Raw genomic sequence first — 18,435 nt, forward strand, 5'->3', positions numbered from 1 at the left:
CACTTATATGGGAAAACATTCCCGGAGTGAGCAAGGCCAGTTAATTGTAAGGCTGAAGAAATGCTGAAGAATGCAAGTAGTTGAACTATTTTATACCCTGCACACTAGTTACTTTTTGACCTGTTTTGTGTAAAACAGCACCTTCCTGATTGGGTTTGAGGCCTTATGTAATAAACGTGCACTTGTAAAGATTTTTTTTCCTCTCTGAACATTGTTGGCATTCTCCATTAAAACCAATTGGGCACAGCCAGAACAAGAAAACTAATTAGTGTGTGGCCCCAGCCCTGTGGCATTAATGAGAAGTTGTAACAAAGCTAACAACCCATTTTACAGGTACCCTACTTAGATTCATTTGAAAGTTCTGCTGCATTAAAAATGTGTCCATTCAAACTGCTTTCATTCTTCACTTTTCCTGATGAAATTTAACCAGAGCTGGATTTTTATAAAGAGGAGAACTGTGAGTGTGATGCAACAAAGAGTAAGTGGTCTACAACAAGTGCTATTGCTCGATTCTTTCCTCTCTGAGTTGTTATAATGATTTGCACAGCAGTACAAAGTGATGTATTCAGTTTCTCGTAAACGAAGCTGACAAAGATTCAGTATCTTGCTCAAGGACATTGCCACAGCAGATACACAGCAATCTGAAGTTTTTTGTTCTCCTTCAATAAAATTTCCCAGAAATGAATTGCCCAAAGACCTCTTAGACTCTTGGGGGGGGGGATACAGTAAGAAAATACGGACATTATCTGTATTTTTTTGTATTACAAAAACACATTATTATGAATTAAAACACAAACCTTGGTCAGAAAGACTGTTAATATTTTTACATTACCAGAATGATGATTATATGCTTCAATGGTTTGAATTGTTCAGTAGTTACTGTAAAAATACAGACTAATGGCTTTTTACATTTATGAACATTTATGAAAAGCTGAAATGTGGCAGGAAAAAATTAATTAAATTATGGTCCAATTCTCTGTCGTGATGGGACAAAATGGAAAATTGTTCAGACAATAAATGCTCACAATTTTTAATGTTTTAATTATTTTAACTGCGCATTATAAGATCCAGCTGCAGAGCTGCAGTCCTTACAAGGACAGGTTGAAGAACCTACGAGCGCAGGGATGTCACTTGTTTTACACTATGGGCCGCATAAGAGGGCCGCTTTAATCTTAAGTGAAACTGAATGATAAATGTGTAAAATTACAAAAAAGGTTATGGCAGTTCATTGCACAGGTTGTCCTGTAATGATAAAAGATAAAGTTTCTGTTAAACTGTAGACTCGCTGTAGTAATGGAAACACAGGAACTTTACTGTCTTTAAATTGTTTATCTGTTAGTTAAGTACTTTGGTGTAGTATGAATGTCAATGGGCGAGTCTTTATCAGGAAAAGCTGTAAAACCTATGAAATACAGTTAAAAGTTCAAAATCTGTGCACTCCTTCACATTTGCTAAAACTGTACAGTAGGCTGGATTGGGAGAAAAACTGATTTTTTTTGTCTTTTTCTTTTTACAGTAAAAATAATTTATTTCAACTAGTGGAAAAAAGAGGAACTTTCTGTCACTTAAATGTTTATCTATTACTTACTTTTTACTTCGTGTACTATGGATGTTAATGGAGGAGGTCTTTATCAGTGGGAAACACAGTAAACGCTAAAAACCGATAAAAAAAAACCCTTGAAAGCCATACATTTCACACCCGAGCCTCAACTCTCGCGGCCCGGTACCAAACGACTCACGGACCGGTACCGGTCCGAGGCCCGGGGGTTGGGGACCGCTGTTCTAAACCATCCAGTGGGCCAGATTGGAGTCTTTAGTGGGCCGATCCTGGCGTTATGTTTGACACCCATGTACAGAGGCCTAGGACAAAAAACCAAAAAACAAAATAGCCAGTGGGCCAGCCCTTCTGGCTCCTCTTCCTCACACTTAGTACCGGGAGCACTGTTTTTATTTGGTGGCATAGATTAAAGGGGAGTTAGGCTCTCTCCGATCTCCACCACTAGGCTTTCCATCGGCCTATCGCTGCTCTCCTTCACGCTTACGACGACACCCGGAAGCAGCGACCTGACTGCTTTGTTTTGTTTTGGTAGTGGGAGTTGGGTGAGAGGCAGACAGACGAGCAGGCGGCGGTACGCATGGGAGAGAGCCGCTCTCTAAATGGGGAGAGCTAAATCGGGAATGGAAAATGACGGCCCGATAGCTGACGCCTGTAAAATGCCGAGTTTCATCAGCGGCATCGAGGAGGGGAGGGTGAAATTGTCCCGCAACCTGCCGACACAAACTTCCCTCACGGACGGTAAAGTTGAGCGGACGCTCGGAGATTTGAGCCGACGTGTCACCAGGTCAAACTCTCGGCTATCGCTGGACGAAAGCGACAGGGACCCGGGGGGGAAGGATGCGGAGGGCAACAACAACAACAACTGCAACGGCGGAGGGAGAGCGAGGAGGAGGGCGAGCGCTGTCGACATCCTGAGGAAGAATTTCGGGGATTCAAAATCTCCCTCTTTCCGTCTTAACAGAGGCAGTCGGATGCAGTGCGGAGCCGAGCTTGAAAACCACGAAGGAAACGTTAACGACACTCAAGATTATGTACCTGATTGTAGCGGGTCTACAAAGTCGGACGTAGAAACGGGCGAAGCCGAGGTGGAAAACGAACCAACCTCGAGCGAGTTACCGAGTTTGGGTGTTCGGGCAGTTGAATTGTTAACCGTTACAGGTCAGCACCATCATACGTGTGACAACAGCGGCAGCACGGCCACTCCGGAGGGGTCTGTCAGTGCCAAAGAGCACGTCTACTGCACCGTTTACTGCATTGCCAACGACAGCCATAGACAAGACGCCGAAATCACGGACCGCTCCGATGACACGGTCGCACCAGACGCGTCAGAACGGGACTTGGAGACTGGGCAGGATGCGGGTTCGAGTCTCGAGCCGCAACCGTACACAGTGGACGACCTGGTGGATCCTTTCGGGGACTTGTCCCACCGGCTGTCCGCGGAGCAGGCCGGCGCCGAGGGTGCGATGCAGAGTTGCCGGGTGTGCATGGAAGAGAAAACCATCGCACCCCTGCCCTGCTGCAGGAAGGCCGTGTGTGACGAGTGTCTGAAACTCTACGTCAGCTCCCAGGTTGGTTGTGTTAGGGATCAGTAGGGGGTATCTCAGTGAAAACAAAAGGGGCCTGTCCCAGAAGCAGGCCTCGCTGGGTCGGTCAGCAGCAGCTGGTCGAGGTGTCCTTGAGCAGCAGTAACTTTGCAGTCTTCTCCGTCACACTTTTCTTGTGCTATATTTGGCACTTTATCCACATTTAGAAGCACGGGCTTGGCTTTCGAGCATACCAGGTGGTGACCCCCAACCCCACGTGTTTCGCATGCGTCCAAAAAGATCCACGTTAAGGGTTAATTAACGAGTGAGTGCGAGAATCTACAGGTCTTCTTGTCTTGTGATGAGTACTTTTTCGGTGAATCTGGGTCACAGACGCATGCCACACCAAAATTGGGACCTGGCAGCGGTGGTTTTCACAATAGAGGACTTTGTGAGAGCTCTTTGGCTTATTCAGCGTCTTTCTCTCAGGCTCTTTAAGAAGGATCCCACCTTCAGATAGAAGACCTTTATTCTTATGTGCATTAGTATGTCCAGTTGCATCCCAAAGGGGCACAAAGTGTGGGATCATCCCCTTCTGGGTTGATTCCTACATTCCCAGAATGCCTTTTGGTATCTGGAGGAATAAGATGGATAAAAACAGCTGCAGCAGTCAACACAGAGGCAACAACGTCATGGTTGAAGAATGAGTTCTTCCACTATAATAAATATCAGTGTGGAGTCTCTGTTGCTTTATGCTGATCCATTAAGAGAATTAATAATTGATAGATTGATTACTCTCCAGTATAAACAGCTATCAGACTGCAGCACAAGGCGCATTGCTGCTTCCTACCAGGCCTGCACGATGTAAGGAAGCTCTGCAGTGTTCAGTAACAGTGGTCAGCGCTGCCATGACTGTGTGACCTGCGATAAAATTGTGCGAATATAAAATTGTGCGTATTAGCAGTTATTTTCTGCTTTAATAGCTCCACTGCTAACACAGACCCCGAAACACTGACTAGTCCACTGAACAGATAAATTAAATAACCGTTTATTGTACATGTTCACTGCACTGACAGTAAAATTACAATTTGCCAGCCAGCGATGCTTTCGCGGTAAAGTGTTTCAGGGTGGATTTTCTGCCTTCTTGTGGCTTCTTCATCAGACTGTTCTGGTCAGCAATCTTTCAGTCATAATCCCTGCTGCTTTTGCAGCCCAGGGAGGAGCTGCACTCTCATCTCCTTGCTACTGTTGCCAAGATTGGCTTTAATCTGTGTAGATAACACACTTTTTATCAGTCATTGAGGCTCATTTTTATCTGCAGTTGCCTTGCTTTGATAACAGGGCATGAACATTCATGCAAATACAGAGCCAAGCCGGCTCTCTGATGAGCACACTGTGAATTATTATTATTATTATTTTTTTTAAAAGGGTCATGTACATTATCCTGTGGAGGTGGAATTTTTAGCACACATGCTTGGCGCTTACCCTCAGTAGAAGCGGTATGTCAGATGGATGTGGTCACAGACACTTGGGAATTGGTGTTTTTTTGTTTTGTTTTTCTGTTTTTTTGTTTTTGCTCCTGGGATCTTGGTCAGGCTTTGCAGGATGGCTGGATGTTGCACTGAACCGCTGCCAGCCGTGTTGTTATAACAGTTGTTATAACAGGGATTAAACCTGCAACTTTCCTGTTGTGCTAAATAAAGACCTAATGAAATCTAGGCAGTGTAATCGCTTTCATTTCCAAGGTTATATGTGTCAGGACATTAGCATGTTCTTAAATGAACACCAGCACATGATATATTACACTGTGTCATCATTTATATAACAAAAATTAAGCCAAAATGCAGAAGCAGAGTGTGAAAAGCTGAGTATCCTACGTGATTCAGTGGAGTCACCTTTAGCGGCAGTAAGTTGAAGTGTTTGTTTTCTGTGTGTCTCACATGATTGTGGAGGAACTTTCAGCCCGTTGGTCTTTACAATGGTCATTTCAATCAGGTCGAGGTCTGGACTTTGGCTGGGCCATTGCAACACATTGATTCTTTTCTTTTTCGGTCATCATGCTGTAGATTTGCTGCTCTGCTTGAGATCATTGTCTTGTTGGTGATCCAGTTTGAGCCGAGCTTCAGCTGTTGCACTGATGTTCTCACATTTCACTCTAGAATACTTTGGTGTACAGAGGAGTTCATGGTTGACTCAAATCATCAGCCCTCCATCATCAGTTGTCATGAGGTGCTGATAGGCTGTGTTGGGTTTTTGAAAAATGTGGCACTTTAGAGTCTGAGAAGTTGAACTTGTTTTTTTCGTTTTTGTTTTGGAGGGTCTAACGTTGAGGTGAATGCGCTGCATCATCCACTGCTGGGAAAAATCTCTTCAACATTTTACATGTTTAGTCTTTCTCAGTGTGGGATGATGGGTTCCAAATTGTTTGGAAATGGCCTTATAACTTTTTCCAGGCTAACGGGCAGCAGTAGTCGCTCCTCTGAGATCATTACTGATGCATGTTAAGACACAGCTGAATGCTTCAGACCAGCAAACTGCCAGAACCTCTGCTTTCATAGAGGTGCTCGCACTTCCTAAAGATCCATTAATGGGGTTCATTTGATTACCAGCACCTGGCTGCTACTTACCCGCTTAGACATATGACAGAAGCAGTATGGGTCTTATTTAGTTTTTCATACACTGCTTCTCAATTTTGGCTTAGTGTTATTAAACAAATAGTGACGAGAGGTTTCATGAGGTCCGATTAACTATGGGAAAACCCTACGAGCCAAAACCTCAGGCTTCACATTGCCCATAATAGTAAGTTCTAGACATTATTTTGTACTCTGTGCTCTGTATGATGTCAGCAAAAGTGGAAATCCCTAATCAATCATCTCAGGGACACATCCACCCATCTGCTCTTCAAATGTTCAGTTCAGCAGAGGCAGGCACTCAGCTGAAAGTCGGCTTAAAGGGAACAGGAAGAGAGCGCTAAAACAGCTTTTTCATACAGTTGATAAGCTGGCTGAACCTGTGAGACAAATTGTTTTACTGTGAATTCGATTCAGCTTTATTTCTATAGCACCAATTCACAACAACAGCCACGTCAAGGGAGTTTATATTGTAAGGTAGAGACCTGACAATAATACAGAGAGTACCCCAACAAGCAAATAGCCCCCTTTGAGTAAACACTTGGTGACAGTGGGAAGGAAAAACTCCCTTTTAACAGGAAGAAACCTCTGGCAGAATTAGGCTAAGGAAGGAGCAGCCATCTGCCTTGACTGGTTGGGTATGAGGGAAGGGGGACAGGGCTGTGAATCGTGCAAAGCTACCCCTAGTAGAGTACAGAATACAAATACTGAATCACAGATTGCCAAACACAGGTCCCTTTTTAAAGCCTCCTACATTCCTAAACACTTACTACCAGTTGTTTTACTTTAAGGCAGCATGATCTCATTTTGGTCCACGTCATGCTGACATCATCTGCTGCTCTTACGAATCTGTTATTCAAAGCTGGATGTAACCCAATGCTGTTAGTTTACAACCCAGCCTCAGTCAGCTAGTTTTCAAATACGTGCAGCACGTGGCAGTTTACGTGCTCGGACTGGCTCAGGTAGGTGAACGGTTCACTGCTTATGTGGTAAAATCAGGTTTCTGGTTATATTTGATTATGTTTTCACTCAAGACATTAAAACCACAGAACAAAGTCACCTGTATTTTCAGCAGACCACACTCTGTGACACGTGGAGGTGAGAAATAACCTGTCCAACCAGTCTGTGCTGGTCATCCCTGCGCTGCTGTTGTGGCAACAATATCAATATAGCTTTGGATGATATATGCTAACTTTATATGCAATATTGGGTTTTTGGGGGGTGGGTGATATGGGTGTGACGCCATCAGAAGTTGATGCTATTGTACTTGGTTTTCGGCCTGCCATTTCTCACACACACACACAAAGGGAGAAAAGACCTGATCATGTGTCAGTATAACAGGTCTCGCAGGGTTTGATGGATTTAATGTGTTGAGGAGACAGAGAGAGAGAAAAATGAGGAAATGAAAGATGAATGGAACTAGAGAAGAAGATCAGCCCTAGCTGGGAGGAAGCACATTGAAAAAAGTTTGAAACAAAAGATGGTAAAAGAATAGGAGGCAATATTTCCAGTGGGATTTGAGTTGTCTCTAATCCTGCCCGTGACATTTACTGCATCACATACTGCATTATAGGCAGGGTTAGATGACATGAGTTTGTGTTTGCCGGACATTGGCACGTAGCACTGTAAAGGCTAAATTAATGACTCATGATAATAACAGATTGTGAAATTTCCAGGATTACATGTCAGCCTCCTGAAATCGCTTAGTCAGACAGTCAAAATATCCGGCTCACCTTTTGCTGAGCAGGTTTGTTTACCTTAGCCTCACACGCCTTCAAGAGAAGTCTAAATAAAAGAGTGCACTTCTTCCAGAGTGCGTGACCTTATGGTTAGTTAGTGTTTTACTGGACCACCAGACTGTGGTTCAGTTCCACTCAGAGTTACCAAGTTCCAGGCACTCACGCTGCACTAATGTGCCCGCGTGCACACGCTTTGTCGTAGATTAACCTCCAGCGGCTGCACGACCTCCCTCTGCCCCTCAGTCCTTCTGGTCTTTGGTGAATTATTTACCATCTCTCATCAGTGGTGTAAATATATTCAGCATGTAGATTTGGGCCAGAGAAACGCACCATAACAAACCGCCGAGTGGTGACACACGTTTTATGAAGCTTACCGATTTCTTTGTGGAGCCTTTTGACAGGTTTATCAGTAACATTTAAAAGTAGAACACCCTCCTCTGAGCCTCTGCGTGCATTAAAAGCAGCTTTTTCCACGATGCCATGTCATCTGTCTGTGTTCTTTCCCCAGGTGCAAGTGGGGAAAGCTCTTATCAGCTGTCCGATCACGGAGTGTAGTGGCAACCTGGAGGAAGGACTGGTGATTTCCCATTTGACCAAAGAGGAGGTGGCAAAATATCGTTACTTCTTGGAGCTGAGTCAGCTGGATTCGAGCACAAAGCCCTGCCCCCAGTGCAGTCAGTTCACTTCTCTCAAGACGCACACCCCCAACCGCTCCGAGCACAAGTATAAAGTAAGTTGATGTGCCGGCATTGACAGTTGCCGTAATGTTGTACAGTAAAAAGGGATGCTCGCAGCGAGTCGCAGTGAGCTGTGTGATTAAAAAGAAGTGCCTCGTGCCGCTGGTGTGTGCACTAGGCAACAAAAGCAGAGTTGGGGTAAAAGTAATTGCTTTGGTTAACTGCGAGTGGATCAAATCAGATCCCAAGCCTTTATTCACGTCAAGAGCAACAAAGACCAGGGTCCCCTATTGATGTATGATTTTATTTGTTCAACCGAAACCACATCCATAGTTCACATCTGCACAGAGATATTTGCTGCTTATCGTTTCCCATCTCTCTTCCCCCATTCCCTGTCATCTCCCTACTGGCAAACTCTTACATTTAGGAATAAAATGCCTCACAATCCTGGGGAAAAAAACAGGCAAATTCAAAAACCTAAAGGTCTTAAATAATACTTTTGTGTGATTTGTGTTTATTTGTGTATTATAATGTCAGATGCTCTTATGAAATTGGGCAGAGTTTTAAAATAATAAGGTAATCAGTGCGAAGTAACATCTAAGCCTTGGTTTCCAGCCTGTGCCTATCTGACATCAGCTCGGCACATATTTTCCTGTTGTAGTCATCTGTTACACAGCTGGAGGTGTGGGTTTGGGTGAGCCCTCGGTGAGAAGGCGGAGCTTAAAAGCAGCAGGTTCTGTTTGCTGAAGCCAGGCGAGGGGGAACCAATCAAAAGGGCCTTTCTGGAGTTCCAGGCTTAAGGAGACAGGAACTAAAAGATCAGATCGGTTGGAAAATAGATAAACCTGGGATTTCATTAAGGGTCATGTGTATATATGAATATAAATAACTGGCTACTAAAATAATGCATTTTGGTTTAAGGATTAATAGCCTGTACTAAATCTGCACCTCTGCTCAAAAGTAACACATTCAATGTGATTGGTCAAACTGCAGTTGTCCATTTTTAAGGCTAAGCATGTTGGTTATTTGTGGGTAAACATGTCTGTCTTCTGTCTCCTCTGCAGATCCAGTGTAGCAATTGCCAGTTTGTGTGGTGCTTTAAATGCCACGCACCTTGGCACGACGGGCTCAAATGCCGCGACTACAGGAAAGGAGACAAGCTGCTACGTACCTGGGCGAGCGTCATTGAGCACGGACAGAGAAACGCCCAGAAATGCCCCAAGTGCAAGGTGAGACACTGATGAACGACACACGCCACAAGCTTTTAGTTTCCAACATTTTGGGAAGAGGACTCCTGAAAGCAGCCACAGTGTCTGTAAACAGAAAGGGATTTGACTGATGGAGGGTGTTATCGGTGTAGATGAATGAATCAATGAAGGTTAAGAAGCATTGAAGCAGCTGTAGATGATGGATGGAGCGCTGTAGAGAACAGGATGGATGCACAGATGTAAAAAAAATAAATAAATAAGCACGTGTGGCAGCGGCAGTCCACGCTGAAAACGGATGGCCATGTGTGCTGCACAAAACCATATCTGGTAGACTCACTGGCATCTCCCTGCTAGCCATAATACCAGCCTGGTCTTATCGTGCAGTCTCATTACGACCAAGTTGGTCTACGCAATATCTAATTTGACTGTCAGATGACTAAAGGAAGACATAAATTAAGCTAATTACCGGTATATGGGAACTGTTTGCTCACAGCAGTAAACACTTTCCATCTGTGTTTGTCACACTGGTGCTCCATGGCTCTGGAAGCAGGAAGAGGAGCTCATGTTTGATGAAGACAGCAGATTGGTGTCAAGTAAAAGAAGCTGCTCAAAGCTAGTTATTGCTGAGGTTATAGAAAGTCTGCTCCCTGATGCGTACTGCTGACGTACTGTACTACTGCGGATGCTGTTAGATGCTTATAGCGTACAGCTCGAAACCGAACGAGACTTCAGGTATTGCACTAAAGCGATAGTGGATAAGCTGCGCTATTGAGATTCAGTTAATGTTACATCACCTCTCTTTGTTTTAATCTTCGTCTGTAGATTCATATTCAGCGTACGGAGGGATGCGATCATATGACCTGTGTGCAGTGCAACACCAACTTCTGTTACCGCTGCGGAGAGCGCTACAGACACCTGAGGTGTGTTGTGCTCCACTTTCTTCATTCTGGCTGCTTTGTCCGCCCATCTCTTCTCTCCGATTTCATCTTTCGCTTCATTTTGCCAGCAGATTTTTTGGGGACCACACATCCAACCTCAGTGTGTTTGGCTGCAAGTATCGCTATCTCCCCGATAAACCTCATCTGAGACGGCTAATTAGAGGCTCTGTCTGTGGTAAGTTGCTGCGTGTAATTGATAAAGAGATGTTTTTATAGCATGTTTGCTCTTTTCAGCTATAGTGAGCTTTATGCTAACACAGCTGCATGTCTACAACTAGGAGTGGCCCGTTATGGCAGTTACCGTGTGTTCTGCCACAGATTTAAAACAACAGAGCTGTTTGCTCAAGCTGTGATGAGAGTGAACTCTGGTCACTGGCTTTGTCACACAACAGTAGTGTCAGACTAGGACAATGTCCTCTGCTCGTTACACAAGTGTGTGCAAGACGAGTAACAGACACCTTACACCCAGAAAACTCAGGGGAAGTACCGTATGTGTGCTTGACTGCACCGTGCCCCAATTTTCTACTTTTAAGTAATGTGTTGATGCTTTGGACAGTTGGACAGTGCTTTTGAAATTACAGAGAACCAGTACATTCCCTGAAAGATTCAAGAATATTATTGGAAATGATTTCTTTTCCCTCATATGTACAGCACAAGGTTTCATTTAGCTGTTGTGTCCAAGTTGCAAATGTCAAGCTGTTGAAGTATTTGGAGGTAGTCCTCCTTCTTTATTATCCCATGCGCTTTGTGCAGTGTATGGAGTGCCAGTGCAGCTGCTACCACCACCGTGCTTTACTCCTGCTATCATACCTCCTGTAATTGAGGCAAAATAACTCACTCTTTGTTTTGTCTGATCATCAAACTTTTCTCCAGAAGGCACTTGTCCTTGTAGCTGTAAATTTCAGTCGAGTTTGAAAGTGTTGATTTTTTAACTTTTGGAAAGCATCCTCTCAGTTCCTGGTGATGTAAAACTTCACTGTGGACAGTTACCTGTTTACGGCAGGGTTGAGCCTTGATGGTTCCTGAACATCCTAACCAATCCCCTCTCATCTGAGGGTGACAGTTTGGGTCTTCAAAGTGGCACAAATGCTTGTACTGAAAGTATAGTTGTTTGAACCAATCTGGAGTTGTTTTTGGCCTCTTGTTAGAAAATGAAGGTGTGTTTTCCTCCACAGATAAGTCTCCATTTTGAAACACAGTATGACCGAGATTTACAAAATACACTTAATTTTTATTTTGGTGTGACCTGAAATGAGTGATTGAGCCTGTAAATTCAATCAGGGTTAGTGTTAGGTGCCTTTGAGTTGCAGTCTTTTTAATGGCCAGCAGGGGCCGACTCCTGTGGCTGCACAAAGATCTTTGGTTGTAAAGAAGTGTGTGGACAAACAGCCCTCGCCTGCTGTTTCTCTGTGACCTCAGTCATCACGCTCCTGTTGACTTTATCATCATCATCATCATCACCTTTATTTATGGTCTAAGTTGTTACTTTCAGGTCATACTGAACAAAACACGCAGTCCATTTTGTAAATTATGGTCATTCTGAGAGTCAGAAAGGAGGATGATCCAGGCTATCCTCATGTGCTAAGGACTTGTTGATCACAAGTCAGCTTCACAGTCAGATCGGCGCCTTGAAACCACAGCGAAGACGCTCAGACTGAGGCTTTATAACCGTCTATGGGCTGCACTGAAGCAGGAAGAATTAGTAGGGATACTCCTTACCACGTTCAGCATCCTGTCTTAGTGTTTTAGCACGATTGCTAAGAAGTATTAAACACAGAGAAGAATAGAGGTATTTGTACTTTTAACAGTTTGAAGGTATTACAGTTTGGATCAGAGTGGTGGAACAGCCGGAATTAAGCAGACTTGCCATCCCTAAAGCTCCACTGCTTGCATCACTTTAATGAAAAAGCCTTTCCTGGGGCTCCTGCACTTCGAAACCAGATTCTCTGGTTTCTAAGTGATTGACGTGAATTCACCACCCAATAACAACAGAAGTGAACATATCCACATCTACCTCTGTACTTCATTCGTGAGATTCCTGATGAAGCATGATTAGAATCACATATCGGATGTTCATTCTTATTATCCATTCACGGTTATCAAATACATGCAATCCCCTCTGATAGCTCTCTTTCACTCTGCTCTCAGCGACAGCTTCAGCTCGTTATGTCAGCAGGGTGCCCGTGAACCGGGAGCTAATTTGTCGCTTAACACAAGCCACTGGCCCATTACAGCGCTCATAACTGCTCTCGTGCCATGCACTGCTAGCGGTAAAGATGTAGCATTTAATAAAGAACATTACACTGCGGATGGAGTAATTTGGAGTTACAGTAACTTCCATCCCGCAGCTATTCACCGATGACCAAATGTCGCAATTTATGAAGAGAAAAAAAAATGACAATCATCTTTTCCTCTGCCTGTGTCTCTCTGCAGCCTCTAAGGTGCTGATAGCTCCTGTGGTCATTCTGCTGGTCGTGGTGCTCGGAGCTCTCGCGCTGGTGATAGGTAACATATTACAAACACACGTGAGCTCTAATCTGCTTCGGTGAGAGCAGTCAACACTTATCAGCGAGATGGTTCGCCTCGTTGTTTTCCTCCAGGCTGCTAAGGAGCTCTCTTATCATCTGTTTTCGGTCATGGGCATCTTTTTATTTTCTGTAAAAGTTCACTTTTTCTGTTCAAAAAGGACAAAGCTGTTGATCCAGAGAAACACTATAATGGAGTAACTATTGCTTCCTGGAAGGACAGGACTGTGCAAGTGTTGAGTCACCCCTAATTTCTTTGTATTTGGTTTCCAATGAACAAAGCTTTCTAGTAACTTTTTATGGTGGTTTTGAGCATCAGTTCTCTGGGCTTTCTGAAGGTTGTCTTAGGACATTGGCTGCTTCTTCACTCTTTTTCAGTCCAGTCCCTGTACCTGACCTGAAGCTTAAAAATATAGCTAACACAAAGGATGAACTAGAGTTCAGTGTCTACACATAAGAGACAACCTAGCAATGGACCAAATTCGGTTTTATCTTTAAAATTTGCACTTTGTTATAGCAAAAACATATCATTTGTTCCTATTTTTTATAGATAAGAAAGATAAGGCAGTTTCACAGGTATGAAATAATACTTTTGCACCAGCAAAGTGATTCCCAAAGAGATTTTAGCTGGAAGTTGTGCCCCTAAAGATTTGAGGGAGACGAGATTTACAGCGGATGAACAGTAACTTAAGAAATAGCTAGAAATTCAACACAGACCTGACAAGAGGGACCTGAGATATGCAGCTCCCCTTCAGAATTTTTTTTCACTGAAGCCTCATCTTCATTTTGCAGCATGAAAATGATCCCAAACACACTGCCAATGCAGTAAAAACATATCTGGATTTAAATAAAAAGCACACAGTGGAACACTATCAGTCATGGAACAAACGTCAGCCAACATCAGCATAAGAGCTTTAAATGTCCTTCTAGAAGAACTATTCCTAAAGACTACTTAAAGAAAGCTGCCTAAGAGAGTTCAGTCTGTGTTGAAGAACAAAGGTGGTCATGCCAAATATTGACTTTAAAGCCCTTTAAGCTTCGTGTATGTTTGCAGGTTTTAATTCATTGCTCCAGTTTTCCCAGCAAAATATAAAGAAACGAGGAAGGTCAGGGGCTCAAGACTTGCACAGTGCTGTACATTTGCAGGAGCATCCAGCTACAGACTAATCAGACTGCACTGTGAACTGCTCATGCCTCAGCTGACCTGTAGTTATTAGTGTAATTATTGTTAATCTGTTTCCTGCGTCTGTAAGTCCGACTGATGGTCCTCTGCGGACTGATAGTCATGCTGGCGGGTTCATCATTAATAGAATCAGTGTTGTGCTGCCGTCTCTCTCCGATGCCTTTCAGCTCCACATTTGTTTGCGGTGCTGCACAACAGAGAATATTTAATGCTTGTAGATAGGACAGCGGTTTGACCTCTCTTGCACTTTCTGCCTTCTCTGTTTGTAGGGTTGGTTGTTTTCCCGATTTATTACGTGTGCAAGAAGAGGAAGAAGCAGCAGCGCACCAGAGGCTCCGGACGATGGATCTGAAGCTCGTCCTTCTTTCCACGCAGACCTCACACACACACACACACACACACACACACACACACACACACACACACACACACACACGGTTTGGAAAGACAACACCCGCACCTCCTCAGGGACAGACCTCCCAGCCTGAGTCATCACAAAACTCTTGAGATGAGCAACACAAACTAAACACTGGCAGTTAGGAAGGACCTCAGGTGGAATGATGTACCTAAATCTATAACGTGAGGCCTACATGAATGCACATCTTTACATCTGGATTATTGCTCTCAAGTGGGACTACTGCAAAATGAATGCTGGATATTTACGCAGAAGAGTAATTTAAAAAAAAAAAGTTTAAAAAAAAAAAGCAACCCCCCCCCCCCAAATCAGCTGCTGTCTTGCACAGTGCTCGTCACATAGAGGATGTTAAATGCAGGAACTTCTGAGGACTTTCTTGGATACACTGCAGGAAGTTTAAATCAGTGCACATTTTCCACGAATGTCACACTTTTTATTTCATTATTTTAAAGGAGAACAACCATAAATCGCAGCTTAAACAGCTGCAGTTTGGTTTGCGCCCTTGCTTTCCTACCTGCGGTTAGTTTGACGCTGAGATGTAGGAATACTGTGGACACGAGGCTTTGATTGTGTCGGATACCGGTAATTATGAAGGTGCCAGAAATGCCGGCTGCACGGTGATAGCAGAGCCTCGCGGATAAAAAAGAAGGAAATACGTTTTTATTCATTTGCAAAGGTTGTTTTTGCCGCTGTTGGCTGCAGGAAAAAAGGGTGAGAAATGGAAATGAATTTGAAACAAGCACTGATATCAAGTTCTCACCGATGCAACGCAAGCTGGACCTCAATTTTTCCCAGCGTAGGTCAGATATTTGGAAAAATTTCCATCGCAGTTTGAGTATCTGGCAAACCGACAGCGTGGACAATAATGTCAAAGGAAGGATGATACTTGACTATTCTGGGTAACAGCGACTGCCTCTCAAATTCTCGCTAGAAGGTTTGAAGATTGGGTGTGTACCCAACCTTAAGAGTGACGTCTGGTGTTAAAGACCGCACACACACTAACACACACGAAAGTGAAACTTTGGAAGGCCCTTTGGAGTTCTAACAAGCCTCTGTTGTTTTCTGTTATGGTTTTCCATCAAACCTTCATCCTGTCTGTCCCCGTCTCTCTTGCTGTCTTTTTGTCCCACCTCTCTGTCTGTCTGTCTGAGCTGATGCTGGTTTACACTCTCCCTCTCTGCATGGCATGTTGTTTCCAGCGAGCCTACATGCTGTATGCCAGTATCTGCATCATCAAAAAAAAAGGAGCTGCTGTGCCAAAACAAAGCGCTGAATATGGCGGGATAGACGGTTTACCGTTTCCCTTTGTTATTTGTTTTGTTTTTATTGTTCTTTTAGACGTGAACTTTTGCAGGGGTGTCGATGAGGTGTAATGGAGTGTGCACAAGAAACGGGGATCAAAACAAGCTGTAGAAGTACGGTAGATAGTTGGAAAGTGCTCAGAAGAACAGAAACTGACTGAAAAGACAGAGAATAGAATGTAGAGTTAGGCCCGCGGTTTACCAAAGAGCTAAACAGGGTGTTATTGTTCTTAAGGTCATCCAGTTTATTTGGATGTCAGCTGTATGTGGATCAGTTTTGTGTTTGTTTTTTTTTTGTTTGTTTGTTTGTTTGAAGCTGTCTGCCTGCTTGACAGTTTGGATAGTGACAAAGCAGTTTTGATGCAAACCTCTGAATTCATTCGCACTGGCACGAGAGAGAGTGCGCACAGCGAGCGCTGCCAGGAAACGACAGATTTTTAAGAGCTTTAAAGGTCGCCACCTGGCAGCAGTCAGCCAGCTGCTCTCTCCACTTATCCTGTCACTCTTTTTGTTTTTTGCTTTATTTCATTTTTTTTTTTATATATACCTTTGATGCCTCGTGATTGTCCTTTAACATCTTTTGTCCGTGCCGCTGCCCCGTGAGGTGTGACTGGACTCTGACCTCAGCTGTGAGTGGATGTGGAGAGGCGGGTGATTACAGTACAGGTGGAAAGTTTGTGTCTGTGCATCCGTAGCAGTTGCCGTCGGAGCAAATATTACAGCACGTTTCATCACTGAAGCAGATGATTGGATGATTTGCAGTGCAATGCAATTAACTGGGATTTATCCCATGACCTGATCTCTTTTCTACATCTGGGAGTTAACACATACAACGTGTCAGCTGTAGGCGCAATATACATACACAGATTGTTACACACCCGATCTGAACAACCACAACAGGGTCACGATTCTGGGTTTGAATCTGCTCTCAGGAAGTTTGCTTTTCTCTTCACTGTAACCCAGAGACTCCCATCTTACCTGAGCTGTGCCACAGATATCCTCAACTGCACTCTAGAGTTGCAGCTCTTCCTGATGCCTGGAGCTTCAGGGATTAGAAACCCTGGTTTAAATTCCAGGAAGTAAAACCACTGTAGTGTCAAAAGAAGATCAAACTGTCTGGGTGCAGCCGCCACTGTCCGGTCTGCGCTCTGGTCACGGGTTAAACCTGTACATTACAATATGTATTAGTAAATCAGCAGCATGGAGGCGGATGTGCAATGAATGGGCCAAACTGAATGCTTTTAACATTTACTCACATGCATTTCATGCAGGCACGTTTCAGCTACACTGGTGTATTGAATTGCTGCTTGTTTTTTTTTTTGGTTTTTTTTAAAGTTATTAAATGGTTGACAGAGAATATGACGGTTATGTCCTTTAGACTATTGTCCTTTAGCATTTTCCTAAATTTCAATTTTTCTTTAATGGTTAGCTCGTAGAAAAAAAAAGATGGCAAATTTGCCTTTTGTTTTTGTTTTTGGGGTTTTTTTTGTAAATACAGATAATTGAGGTCTTATGGGATGGTTCTTTTCCATGTCACATCAGGTTTTTACCCTTTTATACACATCTGTGTTGCATAACTCTGCCCAGTGCTAATGCCATGCAGAAATCCCATCTTTGTTGTTACTGTTGTTGTGTTACTATAGCCAGGAGCTCTTTGGTTAAAGCTGTAACCAGAAGCTGCTCTGTATATTCATTTAGTGACATTAGAGTTGTTTCAGGTCATGATTTTTTTCCCCTTGCTGGGAAGCATTGGCTGGTTGACACCCATGGTCTTTGTTTTGTTTTGTTTTGTTTATATGACATTCCCGGTTTTATTGGCATAAATATGCAATGGTGCCTTCACATCAACAATAGATCAGATTACCAACTTTTTATTCAGGGTCCTGCAAATATTACAGACAAGGGTGCAGTCTTATCAGCCTGCTGTTGTATGTGTTATTTATTAGAACAGTTAATAGAGCAGTACAACAGGCTTCTTGATGTAAAATAAATTTGTCTGAAACTACTGTTGAAGGAATATATATTTATGGATGTCTTACCCATACCACACAGAAGATATGCAGATGACTCAGTGTTTTCCTGCTAAAAATATGTTTTATAGCTTCAGATTAAACTAAACTTCTGAAATTTTATAAGTGCCACAATGCAGTGGGTTTCGCTACATCCCAAATACTCTTTGTACCTTTTTGCACAAGTTACTCTGTCACCATGTTTCCGACTCGCTCTTTGGATTAATTCGAGGAGGCTGTTGCACTCATCAGATGAATATAATTTAAAGCCGACACGGGACTAACCCTGTCTCGATGAAAGAGTTAATCACGCCAAAAAAAACCAAAACGATTTCAGTGTCATTTCAGCATAAGTTTGACTCAGGACAAGTGATGTTGCAATATGGTGGTGTACTATCAGTAACATCGGGTTGGGTTTTCCCTATCTAGACATGCAAAGTTGTTGGAACGACAACAGCAGCAGGTTTATGTGTACACGCCACACAGTTATCCACGGGTATTTCTATTCAAGGAAATGTTAGAGACGCTTGATGAGTATGTTCCTTGTTTTCACCAGGAAAACCTTCTTCCACCTGCTGAAACATCTGCTAGTAATATTTGTTATTGTTGCTCACTTAGCCAGGCACAAACACTGTTTTCTCCTGAACATTTGCTTTATTAACGGAGAATAAAGTAAAGTAAGTCAAATGCCAAAATGCCCCGGTTTGCCTGATTCTTTTTTATATTAAC

General features: G+C 43.4%; 1 protein-coding gene across 2 annotated transcripts; it reads left to right on the plus strand.

Moving 5' to 3' along the window:
• Positions 1-1,938: 1,938 nt before the first annotated feature.
• rnf217 (ring finger protein 217) lies at positions 1,939-17,829 on the plus strand. 2 transcript variants are annotated; one of them, XM_040018267.1, is made up of 7 exons: positions 1,939-3,126; positions 7,959-8,180; positions 9,192-9,356; positions 10,158-10,255; positions 10,342-10,448; positions 12,707-12,778; positions 14,251-17,829. In XM_040018267.1, the coding sequence occupies exons 1-7, from the start codon at positions 2,158-2,160 to the stop codon at positions 14,331-14,333; spliced, it is 1,716 nt and encodes a 571-aa protein (XP_039874201.1). In that variant the 5' UTR covers positions 1,939-2,157; the 3' UTR covers positions 14,334-17,829. The 2 variants fall into 2 exon arrangements, with proteins under 2 accessions (XP_039874201.1, XP_039874202.1); XM_040018268.1 differs by having other exon boundaries at positions 1,942-3,126; positions 10,345-10,448.
• The last annotated feature ends 606 nt before the right edge of the window (positions 17,830-18,435 follow it).

Source organism: Simochromis diagramma, unplaced genomic scaffold, assembly GCF_900408965.1.
Source record: "Simochromis diagramma unplaced genomic scaffold, fSimDia1.1 OVJJ01000802.1, whole genome shotgun sequence".
Taxonomy (NCBI): Eukaryota; Metazoa; Chordata; class Actinopteri; order Cichliformes; family Cichlidae; genus Simochromis; species Simochromis diagramma.